Below are 22,607 nucleotides of genomic sequence, written 5' to 3'. Positions count from 1 at the left end.
GATGGCCAAGCAGGACCTTGGGGCCTCTTCCCAGGCCAGCTGCTCTCTGTAGGTGACTGCTCCAATGGGCTATGGTCCATGCAGAAGGCAAGGAGGTCTGACCCACTCTTGAGTGGGAGGTGCCCCTCACTCTGGCAATAGGCTCTGATGAACAGTTAGCTCTCTCTTCAAGACAACATAAGGTCAGGGATGATGGAAACTTCCCTACCTCCCAGGTAGGGGCTGGGTCCCACACCAGATGTCTGTCCCTGGGAGGTGATGCTAGGGAATGTATCTAAACCCCAAGGGAATAAAACCCAGTTCTGGTCCATCTCTTCTAATCCTCAAAGAAGGCATTACTGGCCTTGCTATTCCCAGAAGCTTGTTTAGGAGAAAAGGGAGGTGCTATAAACACTTCCCAGTTCCCTGGGTTCCATCTAATCTGTTGTAATAAAGAGCCTCTAAAAAGCGAGGTCCATAAAATCCCAGCTTCAGCCGCTAAGCTGTCCAGTTAAAATGGCTTCTTCATAAAATTCTGACCTTCAAATAAGCCAGGAAAAAGAATGAGAAAACAAACCAAGGATTTCAGTATAGATATATCATTTTAATATTTAATTTTAAATAAAAATCAAGGCTGGATTGGTTTGGGAGAAAATATCTGATTTGCAGACAATTTTTTTTTTTTAAATCATGAAATTACAAGTCATTGGTGAGAGCAGCTTTCTTACAGAACCTGCTTAGGAGACAGGTGAATCATCTCCCTTCCCTCCTCCCCACCAGGCCTTGGCTCTCCCCAAAACCAAAGGAGGACTACATCTTCCACTGCTTCTTCCCATTTCTACCAAGAGTCAGCCTCTAGCCCCAGACAGGAAGCCCTGTATCAGGTCCAAGCTCCTAAGATAATGAGTGTCCTTTGGTTCCCCACTGAGGATGGGCACATCTGGTCAGAGGAGCCACGAGCAAGGCCACAGGGACAGGAACCTTTGCTTTTCATCTCGTGTAGACAGTTGTCAGGGTTCCCAGGTGCAAACCCCTTATAAACACATCCATAGTCACGGAGGAGAGGAGGAAGGATGGAAACCCTGAGCAGAACCTACCAAGTCCCTCTCCCAGGGGCTCGTCTGCAGAGAAGCCAGCAGTTCTGTTGACCAGTCACTGAGGCCGCAGGGAAGGCTGAGGGCCCCAGCTGGGGAAAGGCTGGTCCTTGGAGAGGTATGAATGTGCAGGTATAAAAGGCAAGAAGATCAGCCTTATCTCCTCGCCGTGACTAAGGCACTGAGAGGAAAGAAGGAAGGTAAGAATGGTGAAGATGAGAAGGGAAGGAGAAAGGGTCCCCCGGATCCACTGGCTTAGGAAAGAGGAAAAAACAGGAATGGAGGGGGAGGGGACTGCCATGGGCCCCTTGGCTGTGCAAAGAGCAGCGTCGAGGAGCAGGTAGACCCACGCCAGCATGTCCATTACCCATAAGGTTCCCCTCACCCTGCTCCAGGGTGGGAGGAAAGCAGGTTGCAGGAGTCAAAGGAACAGAATCACCGAGGGTATTTATTTCCCTGAGCCTGAGGGGTAAGGGCTAAAGAAATAAAGCTTTACATACATGGCAATTTCTCTCCCTTCCTGTCCTGCTCAATCAGCCTATATGCTGACCATCCTGCTGCTGTGAGGGAGAAGAGGGAGGGCTCGGCACTTAAGGGGAGGGTGCAGTTGGCTTAAAATCCCCACTCCTCCGGAGGAAAAAGGAAGCCCGCCTACCGGTTTAGCACTGATGCCCTTTTATCGCCCTCACTCACACCCCTCCCTGTCTCAGGTCTGAATAATCGGGTCCCCCACAGGAAGGAGGAATCTGAGGCTGGGCAGGGCAGAGCAGGGCTGGCCAGGAGAGGCCTCCAGCCGTGGTTTCTGCGCCCTTGTGGACCGCGAGCTAACAGGAGCTGGTCTGCAGGTTGCTCTCCGTAAGCAGGGATGCAATGGAGGAAGGATCGTAGGCATTGTCGAATTCTTCATCTGAGCTCAGCCCTTCGTGTTGGAGGGTTGACTCGGCAGCTGAGCGGGAAGCTTTGCGCCTGAGTCAGAGAGAGAATACTGGTAATGGAGGCAGGTAGATAGAGTGAAATAGCCACGCTTTTCATGTGAAGGAAACTCCCAATTCTTCTAAGACCTAATGTTATGCCCGAGATCCCCCACTGATCAGAGATGTGGGGAGACAGGGTACATAAAGGGGGCTGAGATACTAAAACATCATCACACTGGCATCCAGCTAGGAGTAAGAGGCCCCACCTGAGAGCTCCTCCTCTCCTGCAAGGTCAGCTCAGCTGAGCCCATCCCCTTCCCACTCCACTACCCTGAAGGAGCAGGGCCGGGAGAGCAGCCCTACCAGGAGTCCTTCTCCAAGGTTTTGATCCGGGCCTGGAGCTGTTCGTTGACCTCATGCTGCTCCTCCAGCTCACGCTGGGCTTTCTTCCTCAGGCTGTCCAGTCGCTCAATTTCCTCTTCTGCTTCATCCACCTGCCGCTTCAAAGCCTTCACCCGCAGGCTTAGCTGAGCAGGACAAGTCCGCACGTCAGGAAAGCACTGGCTGCTACCACGGCCTGAGACTCGCCCCTATAGCAATCTTGACAAGGGATCGTGGCCCCTGGGAAAATGTTGTGACCATGGGCCTAACTTCATGGGTTTGTCTCAGTGTTTAAATGAGTTAACACATGTGTAACACTTAGAAAGAGAAGCGTGCATATCACAGGCACTCAGTACACCTGCTGCTTCTGTGTCCTCTAATCGAGTCCTTCCAGGTGCATCTTGGCCCCTGTACAAGGAAAGCCTAAGTCTGGAAGGCCTACAAGACGGGGCCTCCCTCGGCCTCCAAGCCAAGGCACAGTGTATACTGGCCACACGGCTGCCTGGCCCCGGCAGCGTCCTTACCTGGTCCTTCTGGTCATTGACGTGCTGCCGTTCGTCGTCAATCTGGATGGACAGCTCTTTCACCCTCCGCTCCAGTTTCCGGTTGGTGGACTGCAGAACTGTCTTCTCCCTAAGATGGTGGGGTACGGGGATGTCAATGGCTGTCACCATTTCTAAAGGAACCCTCCCAGTGCCCCCGAGGACTCTTCTCAGTCACAAGCCCCACCATTAGACTGGGGAGGACCCAGGGCAGACCCAAAGACCTGGGGACACAGAGGTCATTCACACTTCAGAATGTCTGCCACTCTCTCTCTCTGCTCTCTCGCAAGAGAAAAGTTCTCCCAAAAGACCAGGCCAGGTTGGCCATGGGTGAGGTGGAAGATGGAAGGAGCCCCAGAGGAGAAGAGCCCAGAGAGAGAGAGGAAGTGTGGGCTCGTGTCACCTCTCTTCAGCCTGCAGCCGCTCCTGCAACTCCCGATTCTGGGACTCAAGCTGAGAGAGGCTGGTGTTGGGCTTCTGGAAGCCTTCTGAGCTGGCCAACCGGCTCTTCAAGTCCTTGTTCTGAGAGGGATAGGAAGCCTCCATGGTTAGCCACTCTCCTTCTGGTCCCTTCCACGGTCATTCTACCCACCTCCTGGGGTCTGTCCCCAAGACTCCCCACCCCCCCCTCACCTGTCTCTCCAGGGAGATTTTGTCACACTCCAGATCCTGCCGAGCGGACCTCTCCTGCATGAGCTCCGTCCTCAGCTGGTCCACCTAGGAGTTGGGTGAGAGGACCCAGACTTGGGGAGAGCTAACGATGAGCCAGCAAGCTGAACCAAATGAGGCTCACTGAACCAGGAATCCCCCACATTCCCGGGTAACTAAGAAATCACAGCCTTTTCAAATGGGAGGAGCCACAGAATTTAAGCAGGGCCTCCTCAGTCCCATCCAGAACTAACATCTGTCCTGAATGGAAGCAGCTGGACCCAGGTCCCAGAGCAGCCCAGGCCACCAGGATTGCTTCCGCCACTCAAATTCCCGGCTTCTTTCCGTCTGAGGAAACCTGCCAACCCTTCCCGAAGCAGGGGAGACCCTGCAGCAGAGCCAGGCATGCACAGATTCTGCAGCCAGCTTCCCCAGATTATGAAAAACGGAGGGTGGAGTGGTTTTTGAGAAGGCCCAGAGGCTTTGTCGTCAGGGGTAGACGCGGATGGGGGTAAGGCGGGGTGGTACCTGGTCCCGGCCACGGTTCACCCGGTCTGTCAGCAGCTCCACTGTGTTTTTTTCCTCATCTAACTCTGCCTCCAGTCGTGAGACTTTTTCCTGGGGCAGAGGGACAACAGGTTAATTGTGCCCCAAATGCTGGACAACGCACTGCCAGACTCCAACCGGGACCCCCTCCAAGCCCAGCCTCCACAGGCTTTTCTCTCTCACACCCCCATTACCTGTGGGTCCTCGCCCTGCCTGGCCCCACCATGGAGCTGATGCTCGCTGCTGCCAAGGGTGGCGTCGAGGGGAAAGAGTGGGGTCTGCTCTGGGCTCGGCCCCTTGGCAGGATGACAAACCCCAGAATCTATTCCTCAGTGGGGCAGCCCTACTTCCCCAATGGGAAAACAGAGACCAAAGTGCCCGAGCCAAGGGTGAGATGGAGACAGTCGCACCCTGTAGCACCGGGGCACAGACCGGGGGAGGACACCTGAGCCAGGCGGTACCATGTGGGGGCTCAGAGTATGGGCTCGGGGGCCAGCGGCCTGGATGTGGAAATTAGCAGAGCGGCCGTGGGGTTGCTTAACCTTTGTGTGTCCCCGGTTTCCTCATCTGTAAAGCGCGGAGAAGACTCCCTCCCTTACAGGGTGATCCTCAGCATTAAATGAGTCTTAAGTGCTTGGCACACAGCGTAATACAGAAGTGTTTGCTGTTGCTGCTATTGTTGTTATTATTATTATTGCCAAAGATAGCAAACTGAAGGCCACTGTTCTCTCTAAATGGGAGAACTTGCTGCTCAGCAGCTGCCACCTACTGTCGCCACGCGGAAAACTCAGGGTGCGAAGGTCAGTGTTACCATATTTTCCAAATGTATAAAAGAAGCCAGAAATCCAGATTTTATGTGACATCTGTTAAGTTTCTAAACACTGGCGTCTGTTTAATCGAAGCTGTTTAAAACACTGCAGTCAAACAAAACCCATCAGCAGTGGGCTGCCCGTTTTCGGTCCCCCGTGGAGAAAGAAGCTTGGGGTATCCTGGTTCCTTTGCTCACAGAAGTCCCACCTGTGCCAGGACCCAGACCCCTTCCCCCCCACCACCACCACAGGCCAGCCCCCAATGTCCTCACCTCAAGGCCCTTGAGTTGCCGGGTCCTGTCATCCTGGGAGCGTTTTTTGTTCTCTGCCTCTTGCTCCAGCCCCTGCAGCCGCTGGGCCAGCAGCTCCTTGTCCAGGCGGGCTGTGTCCCTGTCGGCCTGGGATTCCTGTAGGGCCTGTCGCAGCCTCTGGACCTGGGCACAAGGGCAAACGCAACAGCTTGGAGAAGTAAGATGAGGACTGGGGTGGGAACGGTCCACCCCCTGCAGGAAGAAATAATCCACCACTGACATTCTTTACAATTGCCAGAGCATGGTGGTAATAAAAAGCAGGCTATTAGTCCATTTTCTTTATTGTCTTAAAATTCTCTGCACAAAAATTGGAATCATCTGAGGGGTTTTTAGACTACAGGACCCGGGTCCCAGCTCCAAGAATTATGATTTAAATGGTACCGGATGTAGCTCAGGCATTCGGTTTGTTTTTGTTTTTTAATCTCCTCAGGTGACTAATGTGCAGCAATTTGCAAATCCCTGCGCAGCAGACAATGCATCCCCTATTGTCTGTACCTAGGGTGGGTCACTTCCCTCCCTGTCCCCCACCTTAGTATGTCACCCTAAGTGCTTAGACTTAGGGTCCTAGGATCCCTGGGCCATAGGTTAGGAGGCAATGACCTTCAAGCCAAGGGTACTGGGAGGGGTCCCACCCTCCAGCCACTTGAGCTCCTACCTCGTCCTGGAGCCTGCTCAGCCCCCCAGAGTTCTTCTCAGCCTCACTGGCCCACTCCTTGGCCTGGCGCTGGGCATCTGCCACCTCCCGCCGGGACTTTTCCTTGTAGTCCTCCAGCTGGGCTTGCAGTTGCTGCAGGGCTAGCTTAGAGTCGTCTCCAATCTGGCCCATCTGAGACAGAGAGAAAAGAGCCGTTTTCAGCATTGTATCTCTTTACCGCGTGTCTTTGTCCCTTCTCCAGGCCCAGGCTCCCAAGACTCTCCCAGAGCCTCTTTCCTGCCAAAGCTGCCCCCTCTTGCTCTTTCCTGGCCTAGGTCCCTGGTGTGGCTAATAGTAATGTACAGATTGCCTGGGCTCAAATCCTGGCTCTACCACTTACTAGCTGTGCGACCATAGGCAAGTTACTTGCCCTCTCTGGGTCTCAGTTTCTCTCCCATCTGTAAAATGGGGAACCGACATCACAAAGGCGTTGGGAGAATTACCTTTGTTAATTATGTAAAGTACTTACAACAGCTCTTGATACAAAGTAAACCTTAAATGACCTTATTTCAGCAAACCCAAAGTACCCATGAATGTCAGGTGTACCAATAAGAAAGAAAAGTCTGCCAAGTTGAGTATGACATGCCATCAATTAATCATAAGACAAAACTCCACTGCAGCGAGGATAAAATGTGCATTCTAGAATTGATGAATTATAGTAGGCGTCTGCTCTAGTTTTATAAAGTACGAGATAAGAAGGACAACCTTACCCCCCAAAAAACCATGTATTTCTTTTTCTTCCTTTCTCCTTCCCCTCCCCCAAATATAAAATTCTCCCAATGCAGATTCTTCTGTTTAGGTCTGACAGACTTTTAAGGGAGAATCCCAGGAGATATTCTCTAAGGACCAAGACCATCAAGGAACGGGATGTGGGGGAAAGGGGAGCGGGGGGAGGGGGTGGCAGGTGGCCTCAGTTGGTTAGAACAGGTGCTGGTAACGCCAAGGTTGCCTGTTCAATCCCCGCATAGGCCACCGTGAGTTGCGCCCTCAATAAATAAATAAATAAATAAATAAACAAACAAGTAAAGTAATGTTAAAACAAAAACCCCTGAAGGGAGGTAGAAAGGATGTGACTCTCTGAAGGCTTGACCTTGGCCTCCCCAACAATGAAGTTGAGGAAAGCGAAGAGCACACATTCTGACCCACATCCCCCCCCCCCCCCCCCCCGCAGGCTTCTGTACCCCACCTCCTTGTTCAGTCGCTCCACCGTCTTGTCCAGCAAGCGCTTCTGCTCCTCCAGCTCTGCCTTGCCCCGCCGGAGGGCCTCCCGCTGCTTGCCCTCCTCCTCCAGGGCCCGGCTCAGTGCGTGTTGCTCCTGCCCCATGCGGGCCAGCCCCCGCTGGGCCTCATCCAGCCTTGCCTCCAGGGCGCGCTTGGCTGCTGCCAGGCTCCCTTCCTCTTCCTGGGCAGCGTTCAGGGCCTCCTCTAGCCGCTGCTTCTCTGCCTGGGAGAGGGGGTTGGACTGAGCGGAGGCAAAGCTCGGGCTCTGGCCACGTGGAGGTGAGTCGATGGGAGAGCGGAGGACAGATGTGTATGAAAAGGGGGGACAGTGCACACAGGCTCGGAGGAAGCGGCAAGAAATGAAGACACGGAGAACGGAGCAAAGGATGGGAGGGAGAGATAAAAGTACCAGTGCCAAGCCTGGGACCGTCACACCAACACACACTCCGGGAAAGAAACCCAAGGTGAACGGAGGGTTTGGGGAGGCAGAGAACCACACTAAGGGCAGAATAAAAGTGATGGCTGGGTATTCAGCCAGGGACTACAGGAGAAAGCCCCCCCCCAACCGCCCTACCCCCTCCCCCTCCCCCCCCACCAGCCACCCCCCCCACCTCCACCCCCCTGAGGAAGCCAACCACGTCCCCAAGAGCACTGACCTCCAGCCGCTGCACCTTGTCCCGAAGCCGTGCCTCCGCCACTTCCCCACCCTCCGCCAGGCCTCGCGCCTCTTTTAGTTGCTGCTCCAGACCCAGGATGCGCCGTCGGAATTCGTCATTTTCCTCCTGGGTCTCCCGAAGCGTCGTTTCCACTGCTGCCCGACGTTGCCCCAGCACTGCCGCCTCTGCCTCCGCTGCCATCTGAGCCTGCGTCCGTTCAGGGAGCGGTGGCTCAGACCCCAGGGCTCCAAGTCACAAGCCACTCCCAGGAAAGCCACCCCACCGAGTGCCAGCAGCCAGAGGCTTCCCTCCGAACCCCACCCCTACAGAGACGCAGTGGGTGTCACCACGTACAGCCCGGCCTCCCCCTGCCACATCCTGGCTGCTTTAACCACACACCTGGGTCCAAGGATCGGGTCTGTACATACCCATGATAGGTACTTTTCCACGCCCTCTGGCTCCTCAGCCCTCCAGACCCCTGAGCCTCCACCTCCTAAGCCCTGTGCCCACTCCCCTTGCCTTGGAAGCCTCTTCACAGTCCTGTCTCAGTTGCTGGAGGGTCTTATGTAGCTGGACGTTCTGCTGTTCCAGCCCCCGGCCTCGATCAGCCTCGACCCTCAGCTGCTTCTCCAACTCCCGCTCCCGCTGTCGCCCAGCCACCTCCTGGCTCTGCCGCTCTGCCTGCACCTCCTTAAGTTCCTCCTGTGTCCGATGCAGCTCCTGGAAGGCAAGGGGAGCGGTGCCAGGGCAGAGCCAGCCTGGGATACCAGAATGTGGAGAAACTGAACTCACACATCGCAGGGATGTAAAATGGTGTGGCTACCTGGGAAAGCAGTTTGGCAGTTTCTCAAAAAGTTAACCATAGAGTTACCACATGACCCAGCAATTCTACTCCCAGGTATATGCCCAAGAGAACTGAAAACACATGTTCACAACAAACTTAAACACAAGTGTTCATAGCAGCATTCATCATTACAGCTAAAATAGAGAAACAACCCAAATGCCCATCAATTGGTGAACAGGTAAACAAATGCGATATGCCCACATAGTGGAGTATTATTCAGTGATAAAAAAGTAACCAAGTCCTGATAAATGCTACAACCTTGAAAAGCACTGGATAGGTGAAAGAAATCAGACATGAAAGGCCACGTCTTATAGGAGTCCAATTAAAGGAAATGTCCAGAATCAGTAAATCCATAGAGACAGAAAATAGATTAGTGGTTGCCAGGGGCTGGGGCAGGGTGACTGCTAATGGATACGGGGGTTCCTATTGGGATGATGAAATGTTCTGGCATTAGATGGTGGTGATGGTTGTACAACTTCGTGAATATACTAAAAATCAGTCAATCTGTACACTTGAAAATGGGTGAATTTTATGGTACATGAAATAAATGTCCATCAAAAAAAAAGTATTTGGAGTGAGAGTAGATGAGGGTATGGCTGACAAAGGATTGGCTGTGAAAAGAAAGAAAGAGAGAGGGGAAGAAAGAAAGAAAGAAAGAGAGAGAGAGAGAGAGAGAGAGAGAGAGAGAGAGAGAGAGAGAGAGAGAGAGAAAAGAAAGAAAGAAAGGAAAGAAAAGAAAGGAAATGTTGAAAACCAAAATATGTGCCACAGTAAACACTGGTGCTGCTCTGATTTCTTTCTTTTTCTTTTTTTAATTAAAATGGGAATTCTGGTTCTGATTCTTTAGCTATTAGCTACTTCTGAAATTCAGAAAGTGTGCTCGCTTCGGCAGCACATATACTGAAATTCAGAAAGTACCGTAATTAGGCTGAAAGATTATATAATATTTAGTGAGTCTTCAATGTCCAATACTAACAACACTAATTACAAAGAAAAAGAAAACTAGCCCAGGGTATGGTCTACATTGGACTGGGTTAGTTTCTTTTCCTAATGCATACATTGTTTATTGACTAAATATTTGACAAAATACATGTAAGGTATAAGGTAAATGAAACACTAATTATGACTTCTTAGTTCTTTAGCTTAATCCAGCATAACACGGCAACTGAGATTGCCCAGGTTTACTGCATTAGCTAATCCAGCGAACAGACTTCAGGCTGTCCTTGATATTGGTTCACTTCATAACAATGTAATAAAAATTTAAGAGTACTTTTGATTTCACAACCACCAAAGTCTAGTTGCTTAACATTTATTTATGGTTTTCTCCACCAAATATTTTGTGTAAATCCAGGCTTTTATTTGTCTGGAAAATCAACATTCAATGCTATATGTCTTCACTCATTTAAAAACATAATTACCTTGATTACAATTAGGCCATCTTACAATAAAGGCATGATAAACAAGCAGTGACTAATTAATACTTGTTAACTGAGCACCTACTATACATATAGCACTTGATTCCAGCACAGTGAATCAAAGAAATGGAGACCTAGAAGGATCCTCAGGAGGCCATACATGCCAGTTCCCCATAATTAATGAAAATATTTTCTATATGTCTAAATAACCAAAAATAATGAGTTGCTTTCTTGTCCTTCATAAACTAGTACCAGGAATATGAAGTAGTTATTTGTGTGTTCACTTAAATGTGATGCCCTTTATCATTTATAAAATATTTACGCATGATAAACCATTTAATTCTCTGTGTCTAGATTCTATACTCTCTAAGCAGCTTTCAAATTACCATTTGGCTTCCCATGTAGGTCAGCTGGCCACACCAGTGCAAGTATGCCAGCCCACGTGATGACAATTCTCATTATAAGTGAACAAACTGGCATTCTAACTGTAAATGTTTGTTTCATAGAAGCAGTTAAAGAGGACCCTCCGAGAACAGAGCAACTCTTGCTATGCTGATCGAGTTAGGATTCTGAGCTTGCAAAAATGACCCCACACATCCACCTAAATTCCACTACCCCTGAGGTCTCTTGGGAGGCAGCCAGCAGCCTCTGGCTATAACTCAACCTGGCCACTGAAAGCCCTTTCCAATGGAAACTTCTAGACTCAAGAAGACCCACCCTGCTGGTCCCAGTGTGTGCTGGGAAGAGATGAGGCTGAGCAGTTCATGTGGGGTCTGAAAACCAAGCACATGGGAGTGTGAAGGCCCTCGTGGATAGGTGAGGCAGGTGCCATCACCCCAACCTGCCCTTCTGCCCCCCAACTCCCAAGTACCTTCTTGAGCTCCTCCACCTGGCGAGAATCTGCAGCACCAGCTCGGGCCTGCCCTAATTCCCTTTGCAAGAACTCTATCTTCTCCCCAAGCTCCTCTTCCATCTCCTCCTTCTCCATCCGCAGCTGCAGAAGTCTGAGCCCAGACAGGCGAATCAAAAGGGAAAGGGAACAAGGTCAGGCCAGCTGCCTGGGAGAGGTTAGCAGGACGGTGACAACCACCTCTCTGGAGGCCAATCCCCTGGGCACTCAGCTCTCAGGAGGGAGGGAGGAAGGCAGATGTGAACAAGAGCAGTCTGAGGAACCGGAAGGAGAGAACATGGCATGTGGCATGGCGGGAAAGGAAGTGGGGCACGCATGAGAATCACGGATAAGCATTCCTGGGAGAGCACCAGGGTCCTTACTCCTGCTTGGTAGCTCGAAGCTCCTCCTTGTTCTTCTGGAACAAGCTCTGCCAATGCCCTGTCTCCTCTGAGGTCTCCTCCAGCTCCCGCTGTAGCCCCCGCACCAGGGCGGACATCTTCTGCTTCTCAGCCTCTAAGACTGCATGGTCCTAGGAAGGGGAGAGTCGGGGGGCAGGAGGTTCATAGGGAAGAGCTCGCTTCAAACCAAAGCGTGAGTGTGTAAAACGGGAGGCTCAGGCCCAGAGGGCACCATGCCAGCTGCACGCTCGACATGGTACCTGGTACGAGCTAGCAGAAGGCTCTCTCCCCAAGTCACAGCCCACCCCTCTGTCATCTACAGGAAGCCTCCCCGTGGGCCTCTGGTCACGCACCCTCATTGCTTCTGACATGCATTCCCTCCCTCGGCCCTTGTCCTGACCAAGGTTTTCATTACTCTCACGGGTGTCTTTTAGGGGGAGTTCCAGTTACGACCGTGAAACATCCCAAAATTCCAAGACCTCAAGGCAGCCCCCTTCCTGGGGGTGCCCTCTTCTCCCGGCCCCTGCGTGTGTCACATGCCTGGGTTGCGTCTTGCATGCTCCTCCGAAGCTGCTCTGCGTCCCGCTGGTACTGCTGCCGGATACGGTCCACCTCCTGGTCACGGGAGGCCACCTCCTCCTTCAGGGCCCCCTTCAGGGCTGTCAGCTCACGCTCCCGCAGCCTCAGCTGATCCTCTATCCGCTGTTTCCCCTCCAAGACCTCTTCCAGAAGTTCCCGGGTCTCTAACAGGTCCTGGGGAAAGTCAAGGTCAAGGACAGAGTGACTATATGAGGATCTACCTGTCTATTCGATCAAAAAATATTTATTGAGCACCTTGCATCTGTTAGGCATGATGCCAGGTACTCTCCGGCCTCCAAGATGCCTCATTAGGATAAAGGAAACCAACATTCTGGGCTCTAGTCCCACCCCGCCATTGGATGTGTCTGAAAGCACACTAACGGGTACCCGTAATCACTTACTACTCCCTGGACTTTGGGGAAACTGGAGATGTAGATTTGAGGCTCTAGCTGAAAGGAAGCAGAGTCTGGGGTACCCAACCCGACTCCCTACCTTCATTATCACCTCCTTAGCGGGCTCAGGACCCTGGGCCTGTTTCAGCTTGTCCTGCATCTCCATCACCTGGGCCTCCAGCCCATGTCGCAGCCTCTCATTTTGGTCCAGAAGGAGCTTCATGTTCTGAAGACTGACAATGTATAATAGATAATGTTACTGAGCATTGTGTCAGGCAGTTTTCTGAACACTTTACATATGTTACTTCATTTAAATCTTAGCGAGGCCTCCCCTTAGCGACTGCCTTACTTAATATTGTAACCTGCTCCCCCATAATCCCAGCCCTCCTGATCTGCTGTAACTTACTCTACTTATCACCTTCTCACATATGACAGATTTACCTACAGAATAGGTTTATTGTTTAGGTTTATTGCTTATGGTCCGTTCCCCCGTTACTAGAAACTACGCTTCCAGAGAGCAGGGCTCTTCATCTGCGTGGTTCACTGCTGTACCCCAGCAATCGGTGCTTATCATACATCGTTTATTGCAAAATCACCTGCTGAATGCATGACTACAGACTTACAATGATCCTGTGAGGTAGGTGCTATTATTAACCCCATTTTACAGATGAAGAACCTGACACACAGGCTAACCAGGTAGCCTAACTCATGCACTATCACCATTACTGACAAAGAAGGTAAAGAGAGAGGGCCTGTCTTTCAACCATCTCTGTCTGTCCCTTCCAGCTTCTGGAGAGTTCCCCCGGTCTCCTTCAGCCCTGGGGCAGCCTCTAACTCTTTATTGAGTCTAATTTTTGTAGGAGGTGCTGTCCTGGGTCATGTGTAATAATGACAGCCACCCCACCCCACCCCATGCACCATCAGCTGTGCTCACTCCTTGGTGCTTTGCTGGGCCTCCCCCATCTTCCTCCCGAGCAGCTCCTGCAGACGGCTGCACTCTTCCATCTTCTCCTCCAGTTGCCGCTCCAGCACAGCCCGGGATGGGTCTAACTTCTGCCGCTTCTGGAAAAGGAGAGGAGAGTAAAACAGGCAGAGAATAGGGAAAGCCTCTGAGAAGGACATGGGGTCATGGAAATGTCTCACTGTGATGGCTTCAAATACATCCACAAAGCCTTTGACATTCTTTTCAAAAGGTAAGTGAAGCCTCTCCCCTTGGACCGAGGGACTCTCTTCCAACAAATATAAAAAGGGGCAAGTGCCGTGTAGCTTCGGAAACTAGGTCATAAAAAGGCATTGCAGCTTCCTCCTCACCTTCTATCTTGTTTCACTCACTCTGGAGGAAGGAAGGTAGTAGCTACCATATTGTGAGGACACTCACGCAGCCCTATGAAGAGGTCCACACAGAAAGGAACTGAGGCCTCCAACCAACAGCCATTGAGTAAGTCATTTTAGAAGTAGATCCTCCAACTCCAATCAAGTCTTCCTGTGACTGTAGCCCCTGCCAATACCTTGACTGGAGCCTCAGAAAAGACCCCGAGCCAGAACTGCCCAGCTAAGCTGCTCCCAAATTCTGGGCCCTCAGACACTGAGAGAGGTTTGCATTAAGCTGTTCAGTTTTGAGATAATTTATTACACAGCAATGGATAACTAATACAGTACCATTATTATCCCCACTTTACAGTTCAGGAAACAGGGGCTTAGAACCCTTCAAGAACTTGCCCGAGGTCAGTTACACAGCCAACAACTAAAGGTCCCAGGATTTGAACTTCGTTAGTTTGACTCCACAGCTCACCATTTAACTATTACACTGCTTTCCAGGAAACAAGGGGAGTGACAAGCCAACATTTCTGAGCACCAACTATATACCGTGTTTCCCCAAAACTAAGACCTAGCCGGACGATCAGCTCTAATGTGTCTTTTGGAGCAAAAATTAATATAAGACCCCATATTATATTATTTTATATTATATTATATTATATTAGACCCAGTCTTATATTATAGTAAAATAAAACTGGGTCTTATATTAATTTTTGCTCCAAATGACGCATTAGAGCTGATTGTACGGCTAGGTCTTATTTTCGGGGAAACACGGTACGGGCAACATTATAAGAGTCAGAAGCAGCATTTTAAAGGGAGGAGGGGGACAGCGGGGGTACATAGGCTTTAGAATAAGACTGACCTAGATTTTTAAATTTCTTCTCCGCAGCTTACTACTTTGAGCAATTCACTTAACCCCTCTGATCTTCAATCTTCTCCTCATAAGAGGCCAGGATGCCTACCTTCCAGGGTCACTGTAATTATTACACATGACCCAGGACAGCACCTCCTACAAAAATTATACTCAATAAATGACAGCTACTATTATCACCATCATTATTAGGATGATGAAAAGAACTGAGGTAAGTAATTTGTTCAAGATTTATACAGCGAGTAAGCGGCAGAACCAGAATGGGAACCGCCAAAAGAAACGGAACGGAAAGTAGCTGGACCCCTGATGGATGTGCTTCTCATGTCTCAGCTCCAGAGAAGCCCAGAAGTCCTTGCTGGGACCAGCACACACTCTTGTCTCGTCTCACAGGACCCCGGAGTGCTCGTTCCATTGCTTGGAGGCACCAGCCTAAGCCAAGTTTTCCCCCTGTGGTCCTTCCTCCTTCCAGCACCTCTAACCTCTCCTCACCTTCACCTCTTCATCCAGCTTTTGCTGCAGTTCCTCCACTTTTCGGGTGAGTTCGCCCTGCCCTGCCAAGGTCTTAGAAGAACCGGAAGCAGCCATCTGTCAGAGACATGGGGTAGTGGGGAGGAAGTTAGTCCATATCCAGATCTGGAGGCCCAAACAGCCCTGACCCTGACCTTGCTCCCACCATGAGAAGGCCACTCACCACCAAAGGCTGCAGCTGCTCCAGCACCAAACTGACCTTCCTCCCTACAGAGCTTTCACTTTCTGGGCTTCTGGAGGATAGAAGGACAAAAGCAAAGGTTAGGGGAAAACAGAGGAAGCAGAGATGAAGAAAGAGCAGGGAGGATGGGGAAGAAAGCCAGAAGGGAAAGAGAGATGTGCGACTCCGCCATTGGAAGTCCCCACTCACCCCTCCCTCAGGATGCCATAGATGGTGGCCTTCAGGTGGCCCACACTGCCTGGTGGGGCTGCCTCCTGCTGGTCTCGGAGAAGGTCTGGCGTTGACTTGAACTACAAGAAAAGCAAACCCAAAGGAACAGAAAAAATAAGCCAGAAGCGTGTGTGGGGTTCAGAGGGAGAAGAAGGGGCAATTGGGGGACCAGGCCCTTCGAGCATGATGAGGGAGCCTGAAGTGGGGTAAAGAGACAACACCACTGAGGCCTGAGCCAGAGGCCAGGAAGGGGTCCAAGCCAATACACCTGTCATCACTGTCGCAAACCCGAGCTTTCTCAACAAGCAGCTCTCCCCCACTTGTGAGATGCGTTGCAAGTAATTTGTCACTACTGACAGTTAATGTACTTGAGTTTATAGATGATTTACTTCTAGAATGGGCTTAACTTTGTCTCGGGGTACAATCGCTCCCCCACTTGCATTCCTGAGTGAGAGACAAATGTGGGAGTTTTGGCAAGAGCACCAGACAGCTGCTCATAGCCCCCAAGCCTCCTTACGTGGGCCGCAGACCTAGCATATACTAGCGAGGCACTTAATGGCTGGGCATTGACAAGGAACTGGCCATGCCCGTGAATGGTGATTTCATAGTTTGTTCCATTTCCTTTAGATTTTTGCCCTTGGAAATCTTGCACACGTGGATAGAAAACATGGAGGACAAAAGGTAGAGACTCTGCTCTCGGTCATTGGACCAGCAAGGGGTCCCAGGGCAGGTGGGTCAGGGCTGATGACAGGGGGCCTGGGTGTGGCAGCGGCAGAGGGGCGGGGTCTGACCTGCAGCACGGAGGGTTCGGGTGTCCTCCCTCGTGGTTCCTCAAAACTCTGAAGGACCCAGTCGTGGGTCTGTCGGGACCGGCTGAAGCCACTGGGAGGGCTCTGGCTCTGGGCCGGCTGTTTCAAGCTGCCCAGGTGGCTGTCATGCTTTGTGCTAGGGCTCCAGGGGGTGGGGGACCTGCGCTCCCGTTCCTCGAGGGTATCCCGCGGGAGCCGGTTGTCCAGACTCTGACTCCGCTTCCGCTGCTCAGGAGCCAGTGAACGCATGCGGCGGCCAGTGCGGCCCCGGGCCTGGCCCCCAAAGCGACTATCAAACTTGCTGATGAGCGAGTCCACTGAAGACAGGGGAGCAGTGTCGATGGTGTCCCCTGGGGAAGCTCCCTGGGGGGCCAGCTCCAGCAGGCTGGCGCTCCTGTTGCCCGGAACCATGGGGGCAGGGCCTGTCAGTGAGGCCTGGGACTGAGAGCGGAGGAGCCTAGTGCTCCAGCTGGACCCGGGCTCCTCATCAGACAAGCTGTCCTGTGAGCGGCCAAGAAACTCCCTGGCCCGAGTGTAGGGCTTCTCAGGGAGTTCGGAGTCGGAGCTCGGAGCTCCCGGGGCCCCGCGATTGTTGGCCTCCTTGATTTGGACCCCAAACGAGTCACCACCACCTTTCTCCCCACTGTTGAGCACCACAAAGGGCTGGCCAGCGATGCCCTGCACGCGCACAGCGACCCCGTAGGTGTTGGCTCTCGCATCCTTAGCCGGGCGTCGCCCCCCGTGACGGAGGGTGCCCATCTCCGTAGCACCCTCTGGCTCTGTGATGAAGCGAATCTGGACTCCGTGGTCTACAGGGCCTCGGGGCTCGGTCATGGTGAAACCCTGCTCCATGGGGGGGAGGGGTCCTAGAAGATGAAGAAGAATGTAAACTGAGGGACTACAAGTAGAAACTCCGAAACCGCCAGCTACCCTGCGCTCGGGAGGATGATGGTCTTATCAGTTCCTTCTACATAAAAGCAGCGGTTCTCACGCGTGATCTGAGCAGCAGAAGCACCCCCAAGGGCCTGTTGAAACAGATTGCGGGACCCACCCCCAGGGTTTCTCATTCTGTAGGTCTGGGGTGGGCGGGGCCTGAGAATGTACAGTCTCCAGGCTCCCAGGTGGTGCTGACATTGCTGGTCTAGGGACCACACTTGAGACACACTAACCCAGAAGAATCCCTTTCCTCTGATACAGTCCTGGGAGTTTGGTTTTGTCCATTTAAAGATTTTGTTTGATCTTCATACATATACCACCCTGTGCCTCCCCAACCCCAGTGAAGGCAGAAACCGAGCCCTACCTAACACACCTCCACCCCAATGGAGCAAAGGGGACTCCGCTCCCATAGCTCATTTCAAATACAGAAGACTTCGAAGGCATGCCATCCCACCTCTGGGAGGATGCCTCTGGATTAGAGGAACCGATAGCTGGGGGCACAGATGGGGAAGTGACTGGCTGTCTACTGTGTATCTTTTTGTCCCTTTTGAATTTGGAACTATGTAACAATGTATTGCCTATTCAAAAAAAAGTGTAAATAACATAGAAAAGTGCCAGTCCAAGGGGTCCCAGGACAGGCAGACTTGTCCCACCTGAGAGCCAGAGCCACGACCACCCACAGGCCATCTCCCCAGGTCCACATTGCCCAAGCTTGGAGTCAGCAAATGGAATGTATTTCAGGTTTGCTCTGGCTCCTGGGCCTCGGAGAAGAGCGCTTCTCCTCCAAGCAAATGAGGACTGCAGCTTCCCAAGCCTTTCTGCTAATCTCCACCGGAGCCTAGCACCAACCTGGAGGGGGAGCCTCTACTGTGCCAGACACACAAATATACCCAGCTCAGTCTCCCTGTGGAGCTCTGGGCCAAGGAAACTTGGCAAGGCCCCTTTCAGGGATTGTACAAAGGCTAGGAGGCCCAGGAAACCGGTGAGAGGGGGAGGGAGGCCCGAGGTCCAGGTGAGAAAGGGCTTGGTGGGGGAAAGAGTCTCCTGCAGGAGGAAGAGCATTCCTAGCATTCCAGGCCCTTCCCCTCCAGAGAAAGTAACCAGGAGGGAGGAGCCCCTATTGCCAAAAAAGAAAAAAATCCTCAAGGCCTTTTTTAGTGTTGAGACTCCATTCTAAAACGATGAAAGCAATGGAGACAGCCCACCCAAATTTTACCCGAGAATCTCAAGAGGCTCATGAACACCTTAAAGCCCACCCATGAGCCTCAGGACTGCTGTCTTCCGCTATTTAGGCATTGGGGAGCACCTTAACCAATCTCTTAATCTGATACCCCAAACAGCAGGGTATTAACTTGGTGGGGCCCTATGTTGGAATTCAAGTAAGAAATAGGACCAGGAAGGAAGCCACAAGGCAAAGGGGTAAGTTTTCCAAACCACTCATCCAGCAGAAGAGGCGCTGGACTAGAGTCAGCATCTGGCTTGGCGTCCCAGCTCTGCCCTTCACTTGATGTATACAACCTTAGGCAAATCACAACTTTTCTGAGCCTCTGTTTCCTCATCTTTAAAATGGGTATGATGACAGTCCCTCACAAGGTAATTACCTGTGAGAATTAGACAATTACATGGATGTACACAACATCCATGTAAAATTTTTCAAGTTGTACACTTAAGATTTTTGCATTTTATTGACTTAGGTTCTAGGTTAGTTAAAACAATGACGAGACATTAAACATAAACACACCTGGCAGCACGTGGCTGTCACACAGCCGACTGGTTACCCTGCACAGGCTCTACACCTTCCAACAGGCCCTTCCTGGCTTCAGCTGGTGCATAGAAGGACGTCACTTCCTCAGAGAAGCCTTCCCCGACTACTCTTTCCCACAAACTAGGTCAGAACCATGTCATATACTCTACAGTTGCCCTTCCGTGAGTTTGCCTCAGCTTATTTCTATATATTTATCAGAGTGATGATTTGTTTCCGGTCTGTCTCCCCCACTGGATTATAAGCGAAGATGGTGGCTCTCAGCTGACTCCTGTGTCCCCAGGGCCTGGCACATAGTAGATAAATATTTGTTAAAGGTTGGATCCTGGACCAGGGCAGACTCGCACAGAAGATTTGCCAGAGGATCCCTCAGAGCCCTTTCTCATTTGCGCCACTAATGAGACCTTCTCCTAGCCTGGACTCGCCCCCCCCCCCCAGTCAGTCATAATTTTGGAACCAGATGTGCCTAGACTGCCAGCTCTCCAGTCACATGATTTATTCATGCTGCAGCTCTCCCCTGTCAGTACATCCACTGCTCTCCCAGATCCAGGTCACGACGTTCCCAGGCTCCGCTTGGCACAGTGCACGGCCTCTTGCTCCCCCAAGAGCACCAAGCTGGTCAGGGGCAGCAAGGAATGCACCCCCAGGTCCCAGTGACTCCCTAACCTCCACCACCTCCAGTCCCAGGACATGTGGGTCAGGGGCCGGGAGGACTGAAGGAATCTTTGGGGTGGGTCAGAAAGCAGGGCTCTAAATGATTCAACATGGAAAACCCGAAACCTATCCGCCTTCAGTTACAGAGAACAGCGGGGCGGGGCCAGGAAGCAGGCAGCTCCAAGGTCTTGCCTAAGGCCCAGAGGCAGGTAAACAGTGACCTAGCGCCAGGCAACATGGAGTCCAGAGCCTTCACTCCCACCAGATGTCTGACCCTGCTTTTCCCTCCCCTGGCATGTGCCCAAGCCGCTCCTCACCAACTGGACTCCGGGAAGAGACCACGCCACAAGTGAATTCAGCTTCATCTGTCTTCCTCTGCCAGTCCTGCCTACAAGCTGGGGGAGGACACTGCACCTGTACCAAACAGCCACTTCTCCCTGAGTTACTCATTAGCCTGCCCTGCCCCAATTCCATCACCTCTGGCCCAGCCATAGCGTCTGGCTTCCAACTAGGAGTGACAGGGTCCCTGGACTCCTGGCAGGAAGTGGGGGTGGGGTGGTTTCGGCGTGTGGAGGAAGAACTGATATACATACACAGGGCCGGGCAATATGCTAGATGCTACATAACTGGCGGATTTAGAAAATGGGAGAACTGGAGGTCGAGATGAGACTCCCCTCGGAGGTAACAAGAAGGGCACATGGTCAAAATAGAAAAGGACAGCTCAGCGACCTTGATCATTTGGCTCCCATTTTCTCAATAGAGTTACAGAGATAAGAAGGTCCCCCATGGATCCAGAAAGAACCCCCCAAGTGGAGTGCTGGCTCGGTCCACTGTAAAAGCCGAAACCTGAGAGCCAGGCTAGAGCTGCCTGGCCAGTGGCGGAAGAAAACACAATCAGGAACTGGGCCCCAGCAAACTGGCTGGACTGGTTTGAGAGGCAAGGGGAAGGGGAGGGCCAGGGAGATTCCACTAGCAGCTTGCAAAGCAGACCCGAGAAATTCCACACCAGAGGAGGCAGAGGGGCAAAACCATGGGCAGGGACTCTGTCCAGCCTAGAAGCCGACGCCAAGGCTCTGAAGGAGGAGGCACAGGATAGAGAGGGAGCAGGCGGGAGCAGATGCACAAAAACAATGATTGACAGGCTGTGTGTGACAGGAAGCCTTGGTCTCCCTCTGCCCCTCCCTCCCAAAGATGCATTCCTGATCCCACACTAACTTTGGCCACCTCCCTGGTCCTTCGTTTTCCCCTGTTTTCCCCTTCCCCACTGGTAGAGAAGCAGCCCTACGTCCCTCCTCACCTCCCACAGAGGTGAAGGCAGCAGGTCAGCCTGGAGAAGGCAGGAAGGGTTCTAGGAAGCCAGAATCCTCTTAGGGTCAGGCAAATCTCTGGATTAGCAGTCCCCTAGTGCCAGCCCCCCACTCCCAAATATCCAGGATGAAAGAAGAGGTGCAGAGGCACCTGCAGGCAGCCTGTCTACAACATAGCGGTTACTAATTATTTCCCAATTATAACCACTTTCCTCAGGCAGGGCATCAAAGGGGCTGAGCTAAGGCTGGCTCTGGTTCCCTTACCTGCCTAAGGCAAGGGAATCTCCCTCACAAGTCTTGTCGGGGCCCCAGTGTGCACCTCCCATCTAGCTGGAGACTTGGAGGTGGTAACTCCTCTAGTCTCGTGGTCCCCTGAGGAGTCCTGCCTATTTCCTGCAACACTCGTGTCCACTGCCTGTCTGACAGCTATCATGGTCCAGGAGTCAGGGATGCCTGGTGGTGTTTCAGGGAATAATGGGCATCTTTGAAGAGGCTTCAAGGAAATTGGTTAGGCTCCCAAACCTCACCCAATGGCTCCATCTAGAACCACAGAAGAAAGTACGTGTGTTTTGGGGGGGAGGGTTTGACATGAGGCCCCAGAAAGAGGCTTCATCAGAAAGAAACAGTTCTAGATATTTTGTAGGCCTAGGGATCTTTGCTTCCTCATATCTCTCCCTTGGAGAGTACTGTTTCAAGAGGAAGAAGGAAACATTTTCCCTAGCATGCAAGCCTTAAACAGTTTCACACCTAGCAAAGAGACTGCCCTACCCTCTTGTTCGGCCCCTCAGCGTCTCTTATTTGCAACTGTCGTCACCTGTAGGTGAATGGTTAAAGATTCCACACCTCAGATCCATCTCAAAGCCAGGAGGGAGGCTGTCAGCACCAGCTAGACTGGCAGTCAGGGGGCAGAACCTCAGGGCACAGCAGCTCTCCACGCCCTCCCCCTTATGCCTCTGAACCTGGCAGCAGTTCCCTTCCACCAACTGAGACGCACTCCTTCCCCCCACCACCCCAGTCTCCTAGAGAAATTCTGCCCCTGGGACCGGCCTCTGACCCCAAGAGAGATCCTGGCCCTGAGCCGCTTTCATGCCCTGGGAATAGCCTTAGTCTCAGGTGCCCCTCACCTGGCACCTTCGAGTGAGAGGCAGCCCTTACTCAGGACTCCCGCCCTACCTTCACCTCTCGTCTTCTCCTCTCTGATACAGCACCTGTGCCTGGAGGGAGGTATCTCGGATCGCCTCTCGCCCCTCAGGGGTTACACCTGAGGGCCCGCTTGCCTCTCAGGTGTCCTTGCCCCCGCTCGGTTCACTCACCCCAGCCGGGCTCGGCGCTCCCGAGCTCGGGTTCGGGTTCGGGTTCGGGTTCGGGCTCCGGCTCCGGCAGAGCTGCATGCGCGGCTCCCAGGCCCTCCCCCTCCGTCCCTCCGCACTCCCTCCTTCTTTCTCCCCCTCCCACCAACCTGTTACTCCCCTTTGGAGCTCCACCCCCATTAGCCGTCATCACCCGCCCCGCCTTAGCCTTCTTCTGGTTGGTCCGTTTCCCGCGAGGGGCGGGGCCGCCACCGCGAGGACCGGGACCCGGGGTCGCCAGCCGGGGTGGGCGGGAGGTGCAGGCCGGGTCACGTGGGCCGGCGGGCGATGGAGCGCCTGGGCGGGGCGGCGAGGGGCAGCAGGAGGCCATTTTGGGGGCCACGCGAGACGTCCCCCCTCCCCGACCC

At 52.5% G+C, this 22,607-nt stretch overlaps 1 protein-coding gene across 3 annotated transcripts; it reads right to left on the bottom strand.

Annotated features, from left to right (window-relative positions):
• Nucleotides 1-562: 562 nt before the first annotated feature.
• On the bottom strand, nucleotides 563-22,314 carry CGN (cingulin). Of its 3 annotated transcripts, none has more exons than XM_019740020.3 (21): nucleotides 22,204-22,314; nucleotides 16,214-17,097; nucleotides 15,402-15,502; nucleotides 15,195-15,264; nucleotides 14,993-15,088; nucleotides 13,250-13,377; nucleotides 12,416-12,548; nucleotides 11,885-12,097; nucleotides 11,327-11,475; nucleotides 10,926-11,058; nucleotides 8,315-8,515; nucleotides 7,796-8,002; nucleotides 7,105-7,362; nucleotides 5,880-6,050; nucleotides 5,186-5,347; nucleotides 4,087-4,176; nucleotides 3,544-3,627; nucleotides 3,314-3,432; nucleotides 2,893-3,001; nucleotides 2,351-2,514; nucleotides 563-2,039 (listed from the first exon to the last, which is right to left on the bottom strand). In XM_019740020.3, exons 2-21 carry the CDS (start codon nucleotides 17,081-17,083, stop codon nucleotides 1,898-1,900), a joined length of 3,600 nt encoding a protein of 1,199 aa, XP_019595579.2. In that variant the 5' UTR covers nucleotides 17,084-17,097; nucleotides 22,204-22,314; the 3' UTR covers nucleotides 563-1,897. The 3 variants fall into 3 exon arrangements, with proteins under 3 accessions (XP_019595579.2, XP_088655736.1, XP_019595580.2); XM_088799610.1 differs by lacking the exon at nucleotides 22,204-22,314 and adding an exon at nucleotides 22,064-22,082 and having other exon boundaries at nucleotides 1,757-2,039; XM_019740021.3 differs by lacking the exon at nucleotides 22,204-22,314 and adding an exon at nucleotides 19,901-20,013 and having other exon boundaries at nucleotides 1,757-2,039.
• Between the last annotated feature and the right edge of the window lie 293 nt (nucleotides 22,315-22,607).

Source organism: Rhinolophus sinicus, chromosome 7 (assembly GCF_057876585.1).
Source record: "Rhinolophus sinicus isolate RSI-liver-muscle chromosome 7, RSI-T2T, whole genome shotgun sequence".
Lineage (NCBI taxonomy): Eukaryota > Metazoa > Chordata > Mammalia > Chiroptera > Rhinolophidae > Rhinolophus > Rhinolophus sinicus.
This window is presented reverse-complemented; position numbering and strand designations above follow the sequence as displayed.